At 38.9% G+C, this 23,857-nt stretch overlaps 1 protein-coding gene across 1 annotated transcript in view; it reads right to left on the bottom strand.

Annotated features, from left to right (window-relative positions):
* Window positions 1-23,857, bottom strand: part of FBXL13 (F-box and leucine rich repeat protein 13) — a 275,894-nt gene that overhangs the window by 2,005 nt on the left and 250,032 nt on the right. Inside the window, exons 19-20 of the mRNA XM_045827260.1 lie at window positions 10,784-10,918; window positions 5,132-5,295 (exon numbers count right to left, since the gene is read on the bottom strand). Coding sequence (XP_045683216.1) covers window positions 5,132-5,295; window positions 10,784-10,918 — 299 coding nt within the window. The remainder of the gene's footprint in view (window positions 1-5,131; window positions 5,296-10,783; window positions 10,919-23,857) is intronic.

The raw sequence follows: 23,857 nt of genomic DNA on the forward strand, positions 1-23,857 counted from the left end.
GCTATGAGCCAAGAACCTTGGAAGGACCCCTCCCCCAAAATGGAATTATTATCTGGAGGGTGGCCCTTGTACAGGCTTTCCCCCACTAGGTGAGTGTTCTAGGAGCCCATCTGTATCAGTGTACCAGCTGGCATTTGAGAAAATAACAAGAAAAGAAAATGAGGGATTTTGACTCAATATAGATAAGAAAAATAGGGAATGAATGGGAAGACCACTTATCAAATGCAATGTGATGGGATGGAATCAAAATGAACTGCATATTGAAGTATCCAATGGGACACACTTTTCTTGAATTTGTTTATTTCTTGGCTCCAGGCCTCCCTTACCTATGCACTGCTCTCCATTCTACCCACAGTCAGATTCAGTGAAATTAAGCATCAGAGGGCTGACTCCCTCACTATAGGAGGTGATGCCTGTAGATGGGAGAGGAGCAAAGGATCATGGCTCAGACAGTTCTTCCCCCCAGTCTCAAATGCCAGGAGGTTAAGGCTTCCTCCAGTGTAGAGTGTCTCTAGGGCCTGTCTCAGTCTTCTGTGATTTCACAGCAAGGGTGGTCCTGGGGAAAAATTGAAAATCTGAAACTGTCCTGCAGCAAATCTGGAATTTGTATGCTAGTATAGACTAGTCCTCTTCCTCTCCACCCTTCAGAAAAGCCTTAGCCCATGAACTACCTGTTCTCACCACCTTACTAAGACCTTTGGCATCCTCACATGGACTGACTCCTGAGACTTGGGCAAAAGGAAAGACTAGCATGTTGACTTCTGGCAAGTTTCTCTGAGTTGTATCCTGTGTAGCAGTGTGTTTGCACACATGCACTTTGAAAAGTATCAGGAAACTTGAAAATGTAGAAACTGAATGTCAGTAACATCTCTCTCTCCTGCCCTCTCTCCCTTTCTCCCTTCTTCTTTCTTCCCCGCTTCCTCCCTCTCTTCTTGGTGCTTTAGTATGGTTATACATGGGAGCTAGGAAATATTGAAAAGAAAATGTATACTTAGGAATCACCGTGTGTTCTAAGTTTCATAGAGTACATGTAGAATCTGTTGACTGCCTTCCACTCTAACTTGGCCTAAGTGACTCCAAAACCTCGTATGAGATGATTTGGGAATTGAACAAGTCTACTACAATGGTTAATCATCATTATTCATTTAACCTGGTGAGAGAGGTTTCATCATAAAGAACCGTGATTTTCGAGCATGATATGTTACAAACAGTAGTGAAGTATCACATTAGATGGTTAATAATGACATACTGAAATTTGTAAGTGATTTTCTGTTTTTGTATGTTAAAGTGGATTCAGGGTTTCCCCTGCAGTAACATTGCTTGCCCTCATTCACATTTCCTTCTGGTTTCTACAGTAGACATAAACAAGGGTGGAGGGAGCATTTGGAGTCAATACTAGAGCCTGCTCATAATCAGCTGCCCCTTTTATTTATGCATCAACAAGTATGTTGAGTGCATGCCTAACCTACCCTTATTGATCAAGTCCAATGAATGTTAGAGCTTTAAAAAGCTTGAGTAAGTGGTGAGCACACAATGCAATATACAGATGATGTATTATAGAATTATACACTTGAATTTTATGTTATTAACCAGTGTCATCCCAATAAATTTAGTTTTTTAAAAAAGCTTGAGAATCATGAATCTAATGGCAAAAAAAAAAAAAGCAGCATAGTAATGATTAAGACCTATGTACAAAGTATGGTTGTGCCTTCTATTTGTGTGACCTTTTTAAACCAATTTAACCTTTTAAACCAGTTTCTTTACTCATTTTTATGGTGATAGGGTACTTGTGAGGATTAGATGGGATAATAAACAAAATGGGATTTAGTGCAGTACATGGCAAATAATAATTGTTCAATGATATTTGTTCATACTAATGATACAAGTCAGTAGCTCCAGATCCCAAAGGCCTTTCCACAAAGACCTTTCCATAACTAGAGAGGAGAGCTCTTAAGAGTTTTTTTTTCTTAGCAACACAGTGCTTTCAGGGTACGTAGGTAATAATTTATGCTGCCAACAACTGCTAAAGAAGGCCTCCAAGGAATCTCTTTACTGCTTTGGAAATTCTGAAGGCCACCAAGACCTTCTCTGCTGATCTCTCTAGAGTTAAATGTTTTGGGCTCAACACAAAAATGTCAGAAAGGTCCCTTTCCTCTTTGCTAATTATAGACTTAATTGCTCTTCTACCTCTCTGTGGTTCAGACGCTCCAGGGTTGCAGGGACCTTTGGGTCTTTTTCCCTCTCTCCCACTATGTTTTCCTTCATCATTGTCTTTCTTGCTTGGGAGTTATAGGTTGAAAGGCTGGCTGTATACAGCATCTTCAAATGTAAACAGCTAGATTTTCTTGTCATGTTTATGATCATAGTTGTTACTTCTTCCTCCTTGAATTAAAGGAGACTTTATTGTTCCTCCACATGGGGCTTCTGAAATCACTTCTGGGATCCCTTCAGGCTCTGGGGTTGGCAGAATGACAGCCAATCTCATGCTGGGAGCTCTCTTGCAAAGAGATACAGCCAATTTGCTCATTGACCAACAGTTTGCTACTCCCCTGGCCAGAAAGGGTGGGCTGAGCAAACCTCTTTGATTTACAAGGCTGGTGCAGTATTTTCAGACTCCACTGAGTATGGGGGAATTTGTCCATAGACCAGTTTCTTCTGAGTTCTGTAATTAGATTGTAAGGACTACATCATAAGATGTTTTCAGGTTCAAATGGAACTGAATGTGTGGGGTCCGTTACTTTGTGAATTAGTGTCATTAAACCTCTTCCCAAGTAAGAAAAACGTCTATCACAACTACCAAATGTTTGGTTTCACCCAGACAAAACAAAGTCCCTGCAGTTGAGGGATCTGCATGGCTCTGGTAAGGGCAAACAACTGCTCTTTTAGAGTGAAAATAGGTGTGGGACTAGACATCATCATGACCTTGATTCTTGCAGCTTTTCCAATTCCACCCAAGGATTTAAGTGGAGAAGGAAGCTGCTGCAGAGACCCTAGAGCTGACTCCAAACAGCTGCATGTGGCCAGGCCTTACCACTTATCTAACCAAAGTTTTGAGGCCCAGGTATCTTGGGAGCTCCTTGACTGACAAACAGCACCCTGTCCTAGATGTTGGAAGTCAAGACACTTGCTTGTGGAGCCTTACTAGTCCAAATGCAGGGACTCTCCAAGCCATTCTGCTGTGGGGACTGCCCTTCTCCATCATTAAACAAAGACAGAGACTGAGAATTCTAGGCCTTTCCTGCTGGAACCTAGTAGGGGTGGAGCTATAAGGAAGACTAAGGTGTTTGGCCTCTTTAGGCATTGAGATGGGCAGATAAGTCAGCTTCCCCCCTACGCATTAGGGCCAAATCTCTTGGTAATAGGAACAGCCAGGCTTGGTGGTAGAAAACAAAAGGGGTCTTTTGGCTTAAGGAAAGGAATTTTCCATAGATCCAGCTAGTTAACTAGAGTTTTGATTATGTTTTGGGGGCTAAGCCCAGCTAGTAGTAAAATCTTAATTTACCTTGTTTTATTTTCTTTGCATATTTCTTTTCTAGTGACCTTGTGATAAGGAGTGAGGAATCCAAGGCAGGATTTGGATAGTACTAGAGATCTAGGGTCTTCTTGACTAAACACCATATTTATCATACTTTAACATACCGTATGTAGCATGATTAGATTCAGACAGACCCTTGCCAGAAAGTATCCATTCATTCTAGTTAAAAATCCCACTTATGCCCTGGCTTGTGTGGCTCAGTGGATTGGGCACTGGTCTACAAACCTAAAGGTCACTGGTTTGATTCCTAGGTAGGATACATGCCTGGGTTGTGCCTCTGAGAGACAATTAATTGATGTATCTCTCACACACATGCATGTTTCTCTCCTCTTTCTTTCTCCCTTCCTCTTTCTCTAAAAATAAATACATAAAATCTTTCTTAAAAATCCCACTTATTAAAAGTTCAAAATATTACCTCCCAAAGAGTGATTGGCAAAATACAATCACAGGATTACAGGCTTAACTCCTTTGTGTAATATGTTATTCATTCACTGCCATCTGCCCAAATTTGGCTGTTTAATGATAGGAGAAGGTTGACAGAGACTCCCAGGACCTATATCCATGTCAGTCCTCTCCATACCTATCAGGAAGGGTTGAGTCACTGCTCTTCTTCCCTCTCTCCCTGCAGGCCTGGGCTCAGAGGGAGTACCTATTTTACAAGTTGTAGTTTTTGTTTCATTTTCATTTCATTTTAATACATAGCCTTGGATCATAAACCATTTTCTTCCTCAGGCCTCAAGGGACCAGTTTTCATGGTTCAGTTCATGCCAGGGTTGCTTAATTGAAAAAGTTCTCGGAGAAATCTACATGCTTCGATTATGCACATTATGCACTTTATACTTTGATAATATTATTTATTTTGCCAGCCTGCAGAAAAGAATCTGATTTCAAGGGACTGGTCAAGATTTCTCATTTTGAATGCTCCACAGGTCACTTCATCAGGTCAGTTAAAATACTTGCACATTTTTTACTCTCAGTCAACAGGAAAAAAACTAAACAATGGAGCAGATAGCTACTTTCTATTTAAAAACTTACAGGATAGACACCCTAGACCTTCTTTCTTTATAGATTGCTTATTGAACCAACTGTTATTTCATTGGAAACATTTTGCAAATTGAGGGAACAGGCATTTGGCCCATAATAGTCAAGTCAGAATACCCTACTCTGAACTCTAGATGGTATAGGAAATCCTTAGTTAAATGAATAGCACCTATCAAACAAATAGCTTTGGGAATGATGGGGTTTAGGATAACTGTTAGTAATTTATACTTAATTGGAAGTTGGTTTAATCCGAGTATTTTCTAAACCCATAGGGGAGATTAAGTGAATGGAAAGATTTTGAGAGATAAGTAGAAGAAGAGCTAGTGATCATTTGGACCTTGCAGATGCAAGGTCAAGGAAGGGATATAAAACCACAGAGATGATTTTAGATGAGAGCTTCTCTTGGTTCAGCTCAAAATGTTGACTTTGATTGGGGAAAAAAAAGTGAAACTCCCTAAGTCTGAAAGGCACTATGTATTATGAATGCCATAGTCACATATTCTGTTTTCTCAGAAAGTAGTTCTCAAAACTTTTCATATTCAGGTGCATACTTACTTGGAAATGTGTCTGCAGTATTGCATCTTAAGGATCCGGAGTTGTCTGCAGCCTATCTGAAGGTTCTCAAGCATTTGGTCAGTAAGCAGAACACACCCAGAAGTATCCAAAATGTGCAGGTAATGGCATTTTGCTGATAATACTTCCATTGCTGAGTCAGTAATCTGAACACACAGCCAAAATAATTACTGATTATTTTGATGAACTTCATCTCAGGGAAGAATAGTTTACTAGTCATTTTGGGCTGCTATAGCAAAATAACATAGATTGGGTAATTTTAACAATAGACATTTATCTAAGAAACACCAATCCAAAAGAACCTATGCACCCCAATGTTCACAGCAGCACAACTTACAATAGTCAAGTGCTGAAAGCAACCTAAATGCCCATCAGCAAATGAGTGGATCAAAAAACTGTGGTACATTTACACAATGGAATTCTACACAGCAGAGAGAAAGAAGGAGTTCCTTCCTTTTGTGACAGCATGGATAGAACTGGAGAGCATATGCTAAGTGAAATAAGCCAGGCAGTGAGGGACAAATACCATATGATCTCATCTTTAACTGGAATATAATCAACAAAAGAAAAATGTAAACAAAATATAACCAGAGACAATGAAATTAAGAACAATCTAACAATAGCCAGATGGGAGGGGGGAGGGGACAGTGGGGGAAGGGTTTTTAGGAACTACTATAAAAGACACATGGACAAAACCAAGGGCAAGGGAGGTGGGTTTGGCTGGGGTTGGGGAGAGAAAATGCAGACAACTGTAATTGAACAACAATAAAGTAATTAAAAAAGGCTCAGATGCCATCAGCTGATGCCCTGGGACACAAAGGTTGAATTGCTTCTTAACCTCCTGGAGTCCCTTAGGTCATATATTCCAGTTCCTGGAATAACAGCTTCCCACAAGCATTAATCACTTAAGTATATCAACTATGGCTATGGCTAAAATCTTTAATTCTTGAGTTCCACTGTCAGTAGATCTATAGGTCAAGTTAGTGATTTAACTGTTTTCAGGCCACTAAAATGTATGTTTCAAGTGACACCAACAGAATTTGTGATCTTTTAGAGAGCTCTTGTTTGAAAGGGAAACTTCATGAAAATTTCGTTTGTAATACCTGTCACATCAAGTTAAGTATCTTATTAAATGCTGCAGTAATATTATTATAGCAGCACATGTTACAAAACTAAAATATTTATGTATCTCCTGAAGTTAACCTGTAGACAGGGTTAGATTATTAATAGAAGGGGCTGGGACATTGCTGATGGGTTGCATGTGAAGTAACACGGTTCTGGGAAAGGTCAAGGAAGTGAGACTGACAGTTTGCAGGCAGGGGAGAAAGAAGAGCAGAAACCACAGAGACTACAGGAATCTCACTCTGAGAAATTCTCCTGAGTGTTCCAACATCTTGGAAGTTTGCCCAGATGTTTTGCAGAAGTAATTCAACTCCACTTCTTAGATTATTTCACTTACTCAAGATCTAGCTTTTGAATTTATGGCTGAACTGAGACTTACTACAGAATCAACTGGATTGCTCTCTCCAAAGGAATTTTTTTTCAACTGAATTTAATTTCTTACTTTAAATGTTTGAACATTCTAAAATATGCCATGAGACTTGAGTTTTGTTTTAAACATAAAGTTGAGAGAATTATGCAGAAAAACCCTTTAATTTGAAATGTATACTTTTTGAGTTTGGAAAAATAGATGTCATTGTCTAAGTATGCCCTTTTTCCAGGACATGCTCAGGACCAAGGTTTTTAACGGTACAACTGATTCTCACAAAATGCCTTCAGACATTCTTGCCATGCTTGTGAGTCTCTGAGGATCTGATGTCATTGGAAAAGAAAAAATCCCTCAGAATTGTAGAGGACAAAAAAGAAAATGAGGTCATAGAAAAGTCCAGTTCAGGTGGAGTTCAGAGCACTAGCCTCCATTGATCCTAGGGGAGCTGAAAAGGAGCCCATCACTTCCTATAGGTCAGAAGCTCAAGATATTCCATAACTAAGTTGATGCTGTCAGGATTTATGGGGGTTGGGAACTACAGGTAGAGATGCCTGGCTACATTTGTAACTCCCAAATGCAAGATTCTCATTTGAGTCCTGTTGAACAGAGATGTTATTCCTGTTTTAGCTCTGGGTAGGATAGAGGTCAGAGTACTACTTAGTGATCCAGGAGGTAAGCTAGTTGCAAGGAAGAGCTGACCTTCCAGATGTATAAGGTGGCCATTCATGATTGACCCATGGGCTTTTGGGAAACATAGTCTAGAATGATGAGCCGTACACTAAAGTGTTTTATGGCTCATCAAAGAAATATAGGTGGAGTATATTAGACTGGACCACAGCTTTATGGTTTCAGGTGAGGAGTTTTCAGATTGGCCCAAATTATGGTCACCACAATTTCTAAATCAGGATACTCATTTGACTTGCATAGATGGTCAAGTTAAACCCTTCTCCCTTACACTGAGGTTCTGAAATAATCTACTCCTTTTTTGTCACCCTAGATCTTTGGTGTAGAGTGATTCACCTCACAATATCTTATTTGTGCAACATTGTCCTTAGTTTCTAGGTTGCAGGATGGTGTCCATGGTACAGTTTATAGACAGAATCTCCTGTTTTTCTTTATCAAAAACCCAAACAAATAAACAAAAATCCTCTGCCTCAGTTCCTGTTCTCACTGGGATCTTTCCTTTTCCCATTCTTCTACTTTCCTCCCTAACTGGTAGAGCCACTAAAATACCCAGTCTCCACTGGCACCCACTTCACAGCTAGTGAGGTTCCCAGTAGCCCATGTGTCCACATGTCCATGTGTGGAGAAACTGCCCCCTGTGAGCTGTGACTGCTCAGGCTGCTGAGGGTCCGTGGTCAGTGCTGCTAGTGTGCTGAATTTCTTGACCCCACTCACTTCTAGAACCAGATGATGCCAACCAGAAAGACATCTGGTTTCTGTAGTTTGAAACAAGTACATTTTTAAATAAAAAGAATTTTGCTGTGTACTCTTTAGGTTAATTTTGTCATGATTTACCACATCTTTTCCCCCCACCACCTCCTCTTTCTCCTTAACTATGGAGGAATTCGGACGTTCTAGCATCACGCTCTTAATCCACTGACCCCACAAATTAAATAGCTGAAAAACTAAATTTTTAGATTAGCACTCTGGCTGGTGTAGCTCAGTGGATTGAATGCGGGCTGCGAACCAAAGCATCACAGGTTCGATTCCCAGTCAGGGCACATGCCTGGGTTGCAGGCCATGGCCCCCAGCAACCACACATTGATGTTTCTCTCTCTCTCTCTTTCTCCCTCCCTTCCCTCTCTAAAAAATAAATAAAATCTTTAAAAAAAGAAGAAGTTAATCTTTAAAAATTAAATAAATAAATAAATAAATTTTTAGATTAGCTAGAATGCAGGGCATCTTGAGAGTTTGGATAATGCTTTAGTAAAGAGAAGTCCACCAGTATATAAAATACAAGATAACAATGTTGCTAATCTTGCAATTTCTGAGGATTTTTCTTTCAAAAGATTTTTTTAGTTTTCTTTTCTCTGCATATTTTGTTTCCACCAACTTTTTCCTGTCAAATTTGTTATGGTCTTTATCCACTTTAGAGACTTTCTCTTATGTCTAATTCTTGGCTCTCTGCTTTTGATTAATAGTGGAGTGCTCCAAACTAACTTCAGGGTCTGAGTGGATGAGGTGGGCTTTCTCTATTTTAAGCTTCAATGGTCTAATTGGGTTAGTTGTTGGGAAAACTTCAAATGTCAGTATTTTTTGGTCTTTTGTCCTGGGCTAGTCAGAGCCCCCAGAAAAGAGATGTCTGATCTCCTGCCTGAAGGAAAAGATCTGTCAGTCAGTTTCTCGATGCTGTGTTGAAAAAGTGCTTGAGTGTCTCTAAATTCAGCATTTAGTCACTTAATTTCCATTCTCACTTTGTACCCCAGCTATTATACAGGATGTCTCCCAGACCAGTGACCCTCTGTTTTGCTATCTGCAGAGCAGATAGTAGAGAACATTGAGCAATATCTGGAGACATTTTTTATTGTCATGACTGTAGGTGGTAGGGGGCAGCTGGGTGATACTGTCATACAATGGGCAGAGGGCAAGGGTGCTGTTAAACATACTACAGTACATAGAACCACCATCCACTACAAAGAACTATCTCATCCAAAATATCAGTAATGCCAAGGTTGATAAATCTGACTCTAGCAAGTAAATCTCCAGTCTTCTGTTGAGGGTGGGGAGGTGCAGTTGTCCAGAGGTGTGGAGTGTGGGAAGAGATCTGAGGATCTATTTATTTCTCCAGAACTTTTAACCTATCTCCTTTATTTTAGCCACCCTCTTTTTTAAGTGTATTTTATTGATTATGCCATTATAGTTGTCCCATTTTTTCTCACCTTCATCCCCCTCTGCCCTGCACCTACCTCCCACCAGCATTCCCCCCCACTTAGTTCATGTCCATGGGTCATAAATATAAGTTCTTTGTTAGCCACCCTCTTAACTCAGCTCCAGAGGCACACTGTGCTGTCAAGCTTGAAGACTGTAGTCTAAGTCAATTTTATCCTCAGTTTTCTCTACTATTGACTTAGGATTCAAAGCTGTCTCTGGTCTGCTAAAGAAGTCCATCTCTTTTCAAGCTACCAAATTTTGTTGCTCTTGTCTTTTCTCCTCACCCTTCTTCTGCAGTAATGGTAGCATTCCAAGAAGGAACAAAATTCTGTGTGTATATTCAGACTGCCATATTAATCCAGAAGCACAAATCTATATTTCTTGACATAGAGATATGTCCATAGTATATTAAGATTTAAAAAAAGTAGGTTACAATGTATTTTGGAAAATATGATTCTATTCTAAAAAAAAAGAAGAAGACAAAACACAAACCTTCTATAATTCTAACCTCTTTGTACCTAGAAAAAAATTCTGCAAAATAATTATAAAATACAAACAATGGTTGTCTGGAAGGTGATGTGACAATGAGTGTTTACTCTCTTCTTTATGTTTTTATATGTAGTCCAAATATCTTACAATGAATACATATATTTCTTTTATAAATGGATGCCAAGAGAAATTGTCAAACACTTGAAGTCATCCTGGAATGTTAACATGCTCACCTGAGGAATTCTATATGGAATTATGCTTTTGTTTGACATGCTATTTACTAGTAGGGCCCAAACTAAGGGAAGTTGTGTGTTATAACTTGTTATATTTTTGTCTAGGAAACTTTATTTTGGCACAGTAGAAATTAGAACTCCAAGGTTATAGATTTATTATCTTATAAGTCATTAACCAATTTTGGATCTAAATCAATAATCATGTTTCAACATTATTCCTTCAGTTCCTGTAAGTGCTGAGTTCAACCAAATGCCCTATGAACTGGCTTTACCATTTTGTTGGTTCTCTCATTGATCAATTAAATAAATCTTTGACACATTTTTGTATTTGTGTGAGCATTGTCTTTAACTTTTTGAAAATTCTACTTTAACATAAATGAAACCATAAATCTGTTTCCAATTTTGGGAAAGAAGAAAAAGTGTAATGGGTACCTCAGACATGGCAAAGAAAAATAAGTTCTGTGGTGAGTCCACGCCTGACTACTACCTTGCCTGACTTCTTTGACAGTGCTTCAGTTCAACATTTTGAGCTGTAGCTTCTACTCATACCTTTGGACAGCCAGCAATGTTGAGAGATGTGAGGTTAATGCAGTAAATGGCCAGTGCTGTAATAAACTCATCTGATAGCTGGGGGCAATAAGAGACATCCAAGTGTTCCAAGATCAGTGAGCCTTTGCAGAATGCCTGCAAAAAATTCCAAAGTCAAAGGTTTTTTATTTTCCTTGCCTTTATTCAAACATTGTATGTACATAGAGTCATCTTATCCACAGCAGTTTACCTAGTATGCATTTCAGTCCCTGAAATATAGATGTGTTACATCTTGTTGCAAAAAAAGACAGTATATCCAAATATTCTTTACAAAAAAAAAGATATTCACACATCAATTTAACAGCTTAGTAGTATTCAAATTGCTGATAACAGAATTTAGTTTTCTTGAAGTTAGCGCTAATGAAATTTTGAAACCAGGAAAGTCGGTATTCGTGCTGCCTGTCACCACCAGAACCAGTAAGTACAGTCAGGGATTGAATCCCTATGGGCACTTTATTCAATGGCCAGCGATCTAAGAGATGGTGGCTCACTTACCCTAAAAGACTGTCTTACATTTCATTTCAAGCCAGCCTTTTTTTATAAGGAGGAAAAAATGTAGAAAGGGGTTTGGAATTCAGGAAAAAGTTTAAACAGGTAAAAGATGGAGTTCGGCAATTTCCCTGGCATCCTTTCATCAGTTAACCAGTGATTCTTCATCTGTGTCCTGGGTGGGGTGTCTCTGCCTGACACACAATGGCTCAGATACCATCTTGATTGCTTGCACAATCCAGAACTACAACTCAGTTGTGCAACTGGGGCACAACCCTTTGGGGTACATACCAACTGGGAGAAATTTGACCCTGAGTCCCTCAAAGGTAAAAGTCTAATCTTTTGTAACACAGTGTGGTCCCAATATAAAGTGGGCAATGGAGAAGTTTGGCCAGTCAATGGCACCATTAATTGTAATGCTATCTTGCAGGTGGACCTGTTTTACTATTCCCAAGGGAAATAGACAGCGGTTCCATATACCTGAGTCTTTATGGCTCTCAGAGATGTTCCTAAGCTATATGCCATCTATAAACTGGAAAAATGTACCCAGATGGGCCAGAGGTGTGTCTTCAGAGCATCAAAGCTTGCCAAATCCTTTTACCTTCCCAAACTTCCTCTGTTCATCTTAAAAAGACATACAGGTAATTGACTCTATAAAACCAGTCATTCTAGGAGGAGCTTTTCTTTCCCTACATTTTTGAAATGCAAGAGTTCTTCATGAACGCTTGCCTGGGCCATCTTTTAAAATATGAATTTTGGGGAGATAATTATTATCAAAAGGGGAAAAACCTTAGCTATATCTGAGAATATCAATTTAACTTATTTTAGATATTCTTTTATAAATTAGCAAATTCTGATAAAAGTTATTGAATATGTATATACTTTGAAATAACAAGAAATGCTGAAGCATTAATTACTGGACAAGTGTTAAGTTTATCTGTTTTGGGCTTTTTATTACAAAGAGGATGTAGGGTGGATTTGGAGGGGTAGATAATGTCTTGTGCTTTGTTGGAGGTGTGTTTCTTGAAAGAGAGTGGGTTTGCCAATAGACAGACCTATGCTTCTAAAGTTCATGAAATGTGTTCGTAAAAGTCAATCTAAGGCATACTGGCTGCTTACTTTTTATCATTGGAAAATGAGGTTTCTAAGAATTAAAAGTTCAAATTAAGTTGGAAAGAAATTATATGGCTTTAGTAAGAGAAAGCATATGGCATGGAGATGTAATTTTGAAGGCCAAAGATTGAATGTGACTTATTCTAAAAATGATAAAGGATAAGAAAAATTTATGAAAGTTGTAGAAAGGTTTATAGAAGTTTTTAAAGGTTATGGAAATTGTGAAAATTTTAAATTTGTAAAGAAAGAAACCTCAGTCAGTTTCCAGCACCCTTCCTCCACCTAATTTCTCTCTGATGGCATTCTTTGATGACGCCAGTGGAAACTGGGGTTGTTTTCATTACACTTTCTCTCGTTGGTATGGGGAAAACTACCTATCAGCTGTGGAGCAAATCCTTCATCAAGACATGTCTTGTAAGAGCTGAGACAGAAGGTAAGGCTGCCCTGTGGACACAGAATCACCCTACATGACTGTGCCCAGGTGACACCTGGGACACTGGGTCTGATGAGTCAGAAACTGATCACCCCTGATGTCCAAAGGGACACATTTCTTCCCCTTTGTTTGGTGCTCCCATCATTGGAAAGGCCACCCTCAGGGCATGAGATAAACATATTTACAGGTCAAATGACCTTTGTCTTTCCAATGGGCTTTCTCTCTCTGCCAATGTGGTATTGAGTCCCCTGTCCCAGTGGCTTTAGGTCACCCTGAGAGCACAGGGTAAACACAGCCATTTTTGTATTTCTTGGCTGGTGTGGACTATAACTCCCAGTCTCTACCTGGAGCATTTATCTTCTGTCACTGGGTTTCTGACCTTTTGTGGGGCCAGAGCACCCCTGCTGAGGCTCTTTCCTGCTGCTTGATTCCTTGGATTGGAACAGAAACTTCCTCTATTTCTACCACTTATTCAAAGTCCTTAAAGCTTTCACTGAAGAGTCTTAACAGGTCTCCCTGCTTGGTATTTAGGATTTTCCATCCCCTTTACCAGCCTCCTTAAAAGTTGTCAAAATCAAATGAGAAAAATATTGTGCCTCCTCTACAAAAAATTAGTAGTTCACATTATTTGTAAGGTCTTTTATGTGTTCAGTCTTTGTATGTGTGGTCTTTATGTGATATGTATTTGTGTATTATATGTGATACATTTTTGGCCTCTAAATGGCATAATTAGGGTGTAATATTTTATTGACCTAAAGAAATTAACTACTTATATAAATTAAGTAGGATCCTGTGTTCTGGACAGAATATCTGATATTAAAAATAGTTTTAAGTTTGATTAATGTCTTTTAGGGTTATTATCAAAAATGTGTTATTTAGCCCTGGCTGACATAGTTCAGTGGATTGAGCGCGGGCTGCGAACCAGTCGCAGGTTTGATTCCCAGTCAGGGTACATGCCTGGGTTGCAGGCCACAGTCCCCAGCAATGGCACATTGATGGTTCTCTCTCTCTTTCTCTCTCCCTTCCCTCTCTAAAAATAAATAAATAAAATATTTTAAAAAATGTGTTATTTTACAAAAAGTTTATGTTATGATGTTTTGGCTAAGTTTGTTTGACAACCTTCCTAAAGTTTAAATTTTAAGAATCAAGAAATGATGTTGAGTTATTCCAAGGGGCCCCTGGAATATCTCAAGGCTTTATTCTCTCTTTTTGTAAAAGAGAAGTTTTTGACCTAATTAGTCCTTGAAATTATATGACAAACTTAGCCTAATAGAATAATAACTGTTCTATTGGTATGAGGTCTGTCCAGAAAAAGTCCAGCCATTGTTAATATAATAAGTTTGTGTGTATGACATCAGTGTAACCTGGCAGCCAAGGAGAGAGGATTGGAATGCACATGTGTGAACAATGATGACTTCACTGGTCAGTGGGAGTAGTAGATGCCATTGAGTGAGCATGTGTACTGTGTGGCCATTGCATTCAAAAGAACTGAGTGAGTAGAGCAACAGATCTGCATTAAATTCTGTGTTAAGCGTGAACATTCCTTCACAGAAATTATTTGGATGATTCAGAAGGCTGCAGCTATGGACAATTGGTGATTGGCAGCTTCATTACGACAACATGTGCACTCATGCGTCACATCTCATGCAGAGATTTTTGGCAAAACATCAAATCACCCAAGTGACTCACCCCCCTATGGCCCAGATTTGGTGCCCTGTGACATTTGGCCTTTCTCCAAACTAAAATCACCTTTAAAAGGGAAAAGATCTCAGACCTTTGATGGGATTCAAGAAAATATGACAGGACAGTTGATGGCAATTGGGACACCTGTGTGAGGTCCCAAGGTGCCTACTTTGAAGGGGTCTGAGGCATCATTTTCCTGTGTACAGTGTTTCTTGTATTTTGTATCTTCTTCAATAAATGTCTATATTTTTCATTTTACATGGCTGGATACCTTCTGGACAAACTTTATATTCATACATTTTTATTAAAATAGATATTCTAGATATTTCAGTCTGCCCTAGGAATAACCTTGCAAAAATTCAAAGCCAAGTTCAAACAAGAAACTCTCAGGGGTAGCAGGTGTCCTATCAGTGATACCAGACAAGCCAAAAGTGATGGTTCCCACATGGGGAGTTTATGAATTGTTTCTGATGGTCAATGCACATTTCTGATAAACCATGTATAGCTTTTCAAAAACTTGCATGTTATTTGCTCTTTATATATTGAAATTGTGTGTTAAATCTAAAAATGTAAGCTTTGGGAAAGGTGGGAGGGGATAATGCAGGGAAGCGTTTTCAGGAACTACTATAAAGGACACATGGACAAAACCAAGGGGGAGGGTAGAAGCAAGGGAGGAAGGTGGGTTTGGCTGGGGTAGGGGGAAGTAGTTGGGGGAAAATGCAGACAACTGTAACTGAACAACAGTAAAATAATTAAAAAATAAAATAAATAAAAGGAAAAAATAAAAATGTAAGCTTTGTAGTGTTCTTATATGTCACTTTATGGTAATAATTTACCAAGAAATTATTATCTTGGAATGTTATATCTTACAAAGAAGCAAAATCCTTTATCAACTGCATTATAAGCAAGTCTATAACCATGTCATTTTAAGTTTTCTCATTTATAAACAGTCATTGTTGTAGTCATGTATTTGCAAATATATTACATTTTTGGAAAGGTTTATGAAAAGGACTCTGACATAATCTAAATTGCAGGTTTCAAACAGGTTATGTCTTTGAAGTAGATGAAGATTTATAGAACCCCCAGATTCATGGAAATACTGGCAAATAATCAAGGCAAACAAAAATTGGTTATATGGTACTGAATGAACTGAAGGTAATTATTATTCTTATGACTTTGTTCAAAATATTGCTAATTTTAAAACTTTCTGTTTTACAGATATAAGGAAACTTGTTTTTTTCCCTAGAATAATTTGATAAATTATACCCTCATAAACAATATTGAAGCATTTATATTTTTCTTCCTACCTAATCCCTCCAAAATTTGGCAACTCTTAATGAGTATTATGTTCGTGGCAATATGTTTGTTTGCATAAATCCAATAAGAATCTATTCTCTTCAATAGAACCAGTTTTCAACTGTGGTGTTATTAACCAAGTCTTTGTCTGGAATTTCATGATTGAAAGAGTCATGTCTGGACTCTGGACTCTGGACTCAGAAACTCTTGATGAATTAAGATTGACTTTTGAAGCCAATAAGAGCCCACTGAAGAAATTGCCTGGTACCTTACTTGATCATGTAGTTCATGACAGCTTTTCTAGGTAAGAAATGAAGGTTGCTTTCTTGAAAGATGGCAAAGAAAGAACTTCAACATTTTTGAGACCTCAGGAACTTGAGGAATCCACCCAAATCTATAGGTATTATAGGCAAACCCAGATGGCAACTGTGTGGCTTGGCTTCTGTGCCCTGAGGGGCTGACTAAAGCTCAATGTGAAATTCCAAAAATTCAGATTTGAAGGAGCCTAAAAGATCAATTATTATTCTTGTTGTGTTTATGCAAATAATCAGACCAAATTGAAACTGAAATTAATGCAGTCTCTGATAAAATGAGGGTAATTTTAGGGAGAAAAGTTGTGTTTCAATGGAAATCACAATGTCTATTGTCATCCACAAACTGAATTAAATCCTAATTTTTCTAATTTTCTTCCAAGCTATTGTTTCATTTTTTTCTTCATCCTTTGACTTGGAATTATTGAAAACTACTGATGCAGTGTCAGCCATACAGAATTTACTCAAGCACCTGATGACATCACCAGAGATATTTAAACTGCAGACAAAGAGGATGTATCAGATTGTTACTGCTTGATTTCATTCTAGCAAAAGCCTTGCATTTGGAAGACTTCTCTCCTGACAACCTTGCAGACTAAGAAAGTAGTTTATCATTTGCTGTGTTCATTAACTTTTGTGATCCTTCTATTTTCATAGAGTGTATACTGTGACCTTAATTACCTGATTGCTTGTTAACACAGTGTAGACCTCATATTAGAAGCCCATCTGCATCACCACCTCCTTAAATGAGACTCAACAGTTTGGCTAAATTGACTTGTCAGGACTAGATGGTTGAGTTGGATACATTTCCATATCAAGATGATGATTCTTTGGGATTCCAGCCTATTCCTACTTTGGAAAGATCAGCTAAACAGCCTTTCTATTCCAGTCTCAGATCCCATTCACTAGTCTCTCTTAGATTAGACAGAAAGAGACTTTCATTCTCTACACAAGTAGGGAAAGCATTCTTGTCAGCAGGGAGGAATTATTGACGAGAGGGAAACCCTCCTCCCTCATCACTCCTAAAAGATTTTAAGGATGTAAGTCTCTGACTTGGGAAAGAGACAGGATAATGAGAAGCTAGGAAAATTCCTCTACAAGTGGAAGAGGGAAACTGAGACAGATAGCTGAACACAATAGCCAAGCAATTTATAGCTAGGTGCAGCTAGGGCAGAGGGCCCCCAGAGCCTGGTAGGAGGCAAAACTGGATAAACAAGGACTGGGCCCCCAGGATAACCTTTCCTCCTTGGACATAACATTTGGCCTCACTTGTATTTCAGTTCCAAGTCTAGAAAAGCAGTATAACCAGGTGGATGGTGGCTAGAACCACCTGCAATGGCTAGAGACCCCCTGCCCTGCCACTGACCAATCAGAGGAGACCATGACCCTGAAAGGGTACACCTGGAGAACTGATGCATATTCTGCTGAAAACCCTTCCCTGATTCCCCTCCCTAGACTACTGCCTGAAGGAGAGAGGAAAAGCCTCAAGATAAAGGACCCAGGGTGTGTGAGCTCTCCCTCTGGGAAGCAGCTGGCGCCATTTTCACCAGTGCCATTCTCTTCCCCACCTTCTTTCTTCACTGGCATGTGTCTCCTAAACTCTAAGGCAATGGCAGTGGGGCTTATCCCAGGCTGATCCCTGACCTGTCCCCAGAGCCCCCCTTTTTTCTGACTTCCCAGTGAGCTAAGGCAGTGCAGCTTAGGCTCTTCTATTTCTTCTTCTATGCTAAGCCCTTCCTTGTTTCATTGTCCCCAACTTTAATAAATGAATCCTCATAGTAAAAAAATTGGAAGGAGTAATAAAACAGTGAGTGCCCAGTTATTGGAAACAATCAAGTAGAGAGGGCACACCCACTGTTGATATTTTTTTCTTCGAAAATGATAGGCTAAGCTGCTTTCAAGTCAAAATCCTTTATAATGAAGATGGAGAGAAAATGCAAGAATTATCAAGTTTGGCTCCCGCCACACACATCAACCAATTTTTTGTGGGTTAACAATCTTAAGGAAAACATCCAAATCTCTTAGTGAGTTAAGTCATTTCTTTGTATCTCTTGAGCTGAGTCAGTGTGGAGGTTTAATGACTGCATTTTTAAATTGGGTTTGTAGAGGACACCAAGTTTCACTCACATTTACTGTCTCAATAATGTATTTCTGCCAAAAATTCTTTGAACCATCTCAACAGGTGGCAGCTCCCAGCCTTAGAAAAAACTCACCTCATGTTACATACTCATGACACCATCTCTTGGCTATTCCCCTCATTAGGTTATAATTAATTCTACCACAGTACAGAGGTTTATGGGGTTTTTGCCCCTATTGATAATTCTGGAAAAATCTTGTACTGTCAAGAAACATTTTCTATAACGAAGAATATTTTTGGCTGACTCAAAGATTGAAATGCAACTTCCACAATTTTAAGTAATAAACTGAATTTAAATCTATAGTTTCTTGGATCTTGTATGTCCCAGAGTGTAGAGTACACTTCACTAAAGATAGTTCTGTTCCCACTGCACACCTGAGCAGGTGGGAGTGGTTCTGGCCTGAGCACAGAAAGCTGGGAGATCTGGGCCTTGCCACCAAAACTGAACTGTGCAGGGCCTGAGCATTCCTCCCACTTCACCTCCCACCCCCGGGGAGATGCATTCTCACTGTTCTTGCCAGGGAAATCAGGCAGAGAAAAGCTTAGCAAAAGCCCTTAGAGGACCATGTTGCTTGTAAATATGGAGAGGACTCTGAATGAAAGGAAGAAAGGGCAAGGGCAAGGCCAAAACCCCAAACAAGTATTTCCAAAGATACTTTCATGATGAAATTTGTTACCAAATTACATGGTGATTTGAGAAATGAACGTTTAGCTTCATCTCAGCTCAAATGTGGTTTACTCCATGAAGTGTTTCTCCAATTCCTCTGGAAGAAATGCCTCTTCCAAATTCCTATAGTATTTTTTTCATTTTTCTGGAGGTGGGGCGAGAGGGGCTTTTGTGCTTTCTACTCGAACTGTAGCTACAATTGTCTTGTCTTCTACACTAACTGTAGCTTCTTGAGAGCAGACTCCATATCTAATTTAGCTTTGTGGCCCCAACATTTGGCATGCAGAAGAGGTTCAATATGGGAAAATGTTCAAAGGGAATTTTGAAATGCCCTTTGGCATTTCAAAGAAATTTCTCTTAGCACAGGAGTAAGGAGAATAACCTCCCATAGATCACTTTCAGAGCATCACCCCAGTCCTTCCTCGCACTCCGTTCAGTGCCTGCCATAGGCAGTATATGAGGATAATAAAGACCACAGAGTCTGGAGCCCACTAGCCTGGGTTCAGATCCTGTCACTTACAAGTTCTGTATCTGGATAAATTACCCAGCCTCTTGATTCTGCAATGATGTCATCTGCAATGTGGGGATAATGTGGTACCTTAACATAACATCTACTTCACAGAGTTGTTGGGATGATTAAGTGAGTTAATATGAATAAAACAATTGAACAGTACCTGGCACATAGTAAGCAGTCAATAAGTGGTAGTTATATTATTATTTGTACACACTGCTTCTCTATGACTAGGATTGCCAGATTTTTTAAATCATGCACACCATAATAAAAACAGTTTGAGCAACATTCAATAAATATATATTAATGTACTTGTAAATTATATAGACATACAGCTATTTAAACATGCATTATATCTTTTTTTAATATTTTATTTATTTATTTTTAGAGAGGGAAAGGAGGGAGATAGAGAGAGAGAGAGAGAAACATCAATGTGCAGTTGCTGGGGGTTATGGCCTGCAACCCAGGAATGTGTCCTGGCTGGGAATCGAACCTGGGACACTTTGGTTCCCAGCCCATGCTCAATCCACTGAGCTACACCAGCCAGGGCTAAACATGTATTATATCTTTTAAATCATATGTTGATGTAAGAAATGCCCAAACCTATAGACAATTTTTATTAGAGTTAATCTGAGCCAAACTGATCACATGGCAGGAAACAAGATCTCAAATGCTCCAGAGAATGTTAGTTTTGCAGTTTATTTTACACATGTAGAATTTAGGAGAGAGTGCAAGGAAAATTACATGAAGGTAGGAAAAAGCAAGGTACAGGATAGGTAACAACAGGATGTGGTCCCTTGAAGGTGGAATGCCTTTGAGGGGTTTGGAAAAGAGGATTACCGCTGGCATTTCAAAAGTGTGTTAACCTAGATGCACAAGAAAAATGGATAGGGCTTGCTCAAAAACCTTTTACTAACGGCGCTATTTGCCTAGGGTGTGACTACCCACCATGACCTGCACAGTGAGGAATTTATAGTCAGATCACCCTATGAGGTTACTTTCAGCCAGATTTACTACAGAGCCCATTTTTCACCCATACATATAAAAACAAAAATAAAATGTGTGAGATAAAAATAAATCTGGGGTGAGGGAGAGTGATGGGGAAAATGGAGACAACTGTATTTGAATAATAATTTTTAAAAAAGAGAAAAAGAACAACACAAAAAATTAAATAGAAGTTCCAATATTTTCTTGTCACACTGAAATAGATTTTCTTGTTCATCTGCCAAAATAAATGCTTTCTCTGAAGGTGCCTACTCAATAGTACACCTTGGTTGTCAGTAAACTTTGATGACTTACCAGCTGCACAGACCTTGGGTGTTTGATAAAAACAAGTGAATATTTACCTTTAAAATATAAAATGTGGTACATGCATAAAAAGACATCAAATTCAGGAAAATTAAAGACCAGAAAGGGTAAGCAGTGAAACAGAATGTATATTGGAAAGACCAGGAAAAGAATTCAATAAAATATATTTAAATTATATTTCATAATAAAGATTTGTTGAAAAAAAATCCAGAATCACTTTGAGCCTTAGACTTTATCTCCAAAATAAACATGAGCCAGGATTGGACTACCCAAAGTTCAATCAAGTATTTTTCTTGTGGCCTGGAAAATCTACATTTTCCATTTTTCTAAGATAAGTTAAAAAAAACAACAAGTGTCCAGTGGACCAATTACCTAGCACTCTTCCAAGGGCCCCTGTGGGACAAGAAGGACATGGAGATTACCAAGCTATGTTAGCCAGAGTTGAGGGATTTCTGTTTGCACGGCCAGCTACCCCACTTGTTCTATGTCTCATTCTTTCCCAAGAAAATGGCAACTCAGAACTTTTACACTAAGGAAAAGTCACACCATCCTTTTGTAACCTCTTTCATTTAAGAATCTCTGGGAAATAATGAGTTCGTGAACCATCAGTGCTGCTTTGATTTTTCACATGAGAACCTATGGAATAAGAGATGGTATCAAGGGAGGCTATCGGTCTAATAGAAAAGCAAAGGGCCTGAGATAAAAAATTGTGTCTGTGACCTGGAGCATGTTAGTTTCTCAACTAAGGAGGAGAATAAAAACAACTGTTGCCCTGGCTGGTGTAGCTCAGTGGACTGAATGCAGGCCTGTGAACCAAAAAGTCATAGGTTCAATTCCTAGTCAGAGTACCTGCCTGAGTGTTGGACTGGGCCCCCAGTTGGGGGCATGCGGGAGAAAACAGACTGATGTATCTCTTGCACATCTATGTTAATAAATAAATAAATAAATAAATAACACAAAAGACTGTCTACCTATCTCACAGGCTTATGAGAAGTTGGAAGGAAAGTGTGTGCTCCAAAAACACTTAACAGACGTAACACCCTATACAAATGCCGACCAGCAGTGGAACCAGAGAAATACTGAACAATCTCATTATAGCTTAAAACCTGAGAATACCACCTCACCACCTTCAACATGCTAAAGGCTTTGTGATGATTAACTATCATGTACAAAATTTAACTGTAACCTGACAAGAGAAGGTTATTAGAGGTCATAACATGGAGACATCATAGTTCAGATTGGCCATTTAGGTTTAAGAAGCAAGCATAAACTCATACTCTCATAGGAAAGTGGAATTCTGATGTTTATTTTTCATGCCATTTTATTTTTATTTTATTTTATTTTACCTTCAGACAATTTGATAGGTTTTATTTAACTCTTGGCAAGTTTCATCTTATGTAGGATAAATTAATGTTCTGGGGGCAGCTTAAAGGTTGGGGAAGCCTGCAAAGGATTATCTTCCACTTAATACATTCTCTTTAGAGTTCTTCTCTATGGATGCTGAACATGAAAATAACAGATGTGCACATTTTTTAGTGAGTCCATCAGTGCTTCAGCTGTCCAAGAATGGTTCTCCCCAGCAGGAGAGGGCAAGAGGCCAGGACTGGTGCAGGATGTTCTTAGTCAGCTATTTATCAGCCAAGAAAGCATGGTGCCCATGACTCCAGTACCCTTCAGAACTTACAGACTGTGGGAAAATGACAAGCTGTCAAATCCCACATCTTTTGAAGTTTAGCAAATTTCTATTCCTATTGAATTATCTATACAATTGGAAATACACTAGTATGAGAAGTAACAGAGAATAGAGAACCTATTTCTTTTGCTCACAGCCTTTGAAGAGAAAATAATGCATAAGTATCCTGCAGGAGTTTGTCTGTGACTCTTAGTTGTTTCCAGGAACCTTCAGTCTCTTAAGTGTGTCTTGTTGGGTTATGAATTCTAGGACCATTCTTGGCATGAATAGCACAGATTTCTGTAAGAAAGCTCTTATTTGTTTCATGTTTAATTGGGATTACTTTTTCCTTAAGATACCTAATACCTACCTCTTAATTCTACCACAGGAATTCCTTAGTTCCCTCTACTAAGACTCTGTAAAACTATTCAGAACCTGGGACCTCCTGAGATCTTCACCACAGACAGTTTAGTCAATTAATTCCTAATAGTAACCTGAAGTATTGGGTAAGGTAAAGAATTTTCCTGAGCAGTATGGCCAAGAGATAAAGTGTCCAGACATCCCATGTCCCCACACAGGAGATTTTAGAGCTGCCACTGCATCAAAGGCCAAGGATGAAGGCCAATTTGGAAAGATATCTTACATTTGTTGCTTTAACTATCCCTGGAGAAAAGGTGGAGCTATTGCAAACTCATGCTTTGACAATTCTCGAATGATTTAATCTTGGAAACCAAATAGAAATTAATGTTTTTTAAAAAAAATTGTTGCTATGTGTAATCAACAGATCTAATCCATCCTTGGCATTTTAAGTATGTGTCAAAGGCCTCTAAAATCGATTTTGGTTAAGCATTGGGTGGGGGGGGTGGAGTCTATCAACTGATGAGAATGATTTTTGATGATAATCTTGCACAAACAACATTTTATAACAACATTTTACAACATTTTATAAGTTAGAAAGTTTGGTGATTCAAAGTAACAGTTTAAGATCAGAAAAGAGTCCCCAGAAAGTAATCTAGTTTTTGCTGTTTGGGCAATAATGAATCCAACATGAATGCTTGGGAAAGACACAAATTCAACTCTTCTTATGCTCTAGAGAGAAACATCCATTACAGGCTGGCTATAGGCCATTCTTGGGGAGGAGGACTCAGGACTGTTGCTGATGAGGTGGGTACTCCCAGGAATTTTTGACTTGAGTATCCACATAGATGTTTCACACTAATTGTAAGGGTTTCAATCTTATAGCACAGGTAATCCAGGATATAGGACTGCGATCCCTGGAGGGCTAACTCAGCTCCATTTGGACTCAGCCTGGAGCAGACCCACATCTACAGAACCACCTGACTTACTGAACAGTACTGGGGCAGGCTGAAAGCCAAATGAACAGCAGTGGATCTTGCTCTGCTGTTCTCCCACTT

Source organism: Phyllostomus hastatus, unplaced genomic scaffold (assembly GCF_019186645.2).
Source record: "Phyllostomus hastatus isolate PE091 unplaced genomic scaffold, TTU_PhHast_1.1 phas_scaffold_78, whole genome shotgun sequence".
NCBI classification, from domain to species: Eukaryota; Metazoa; Chordata; class Mammalia; order Chiroptera; family Phyllostomidae; genus Phyllostomus; species Phyllostomus hastatus.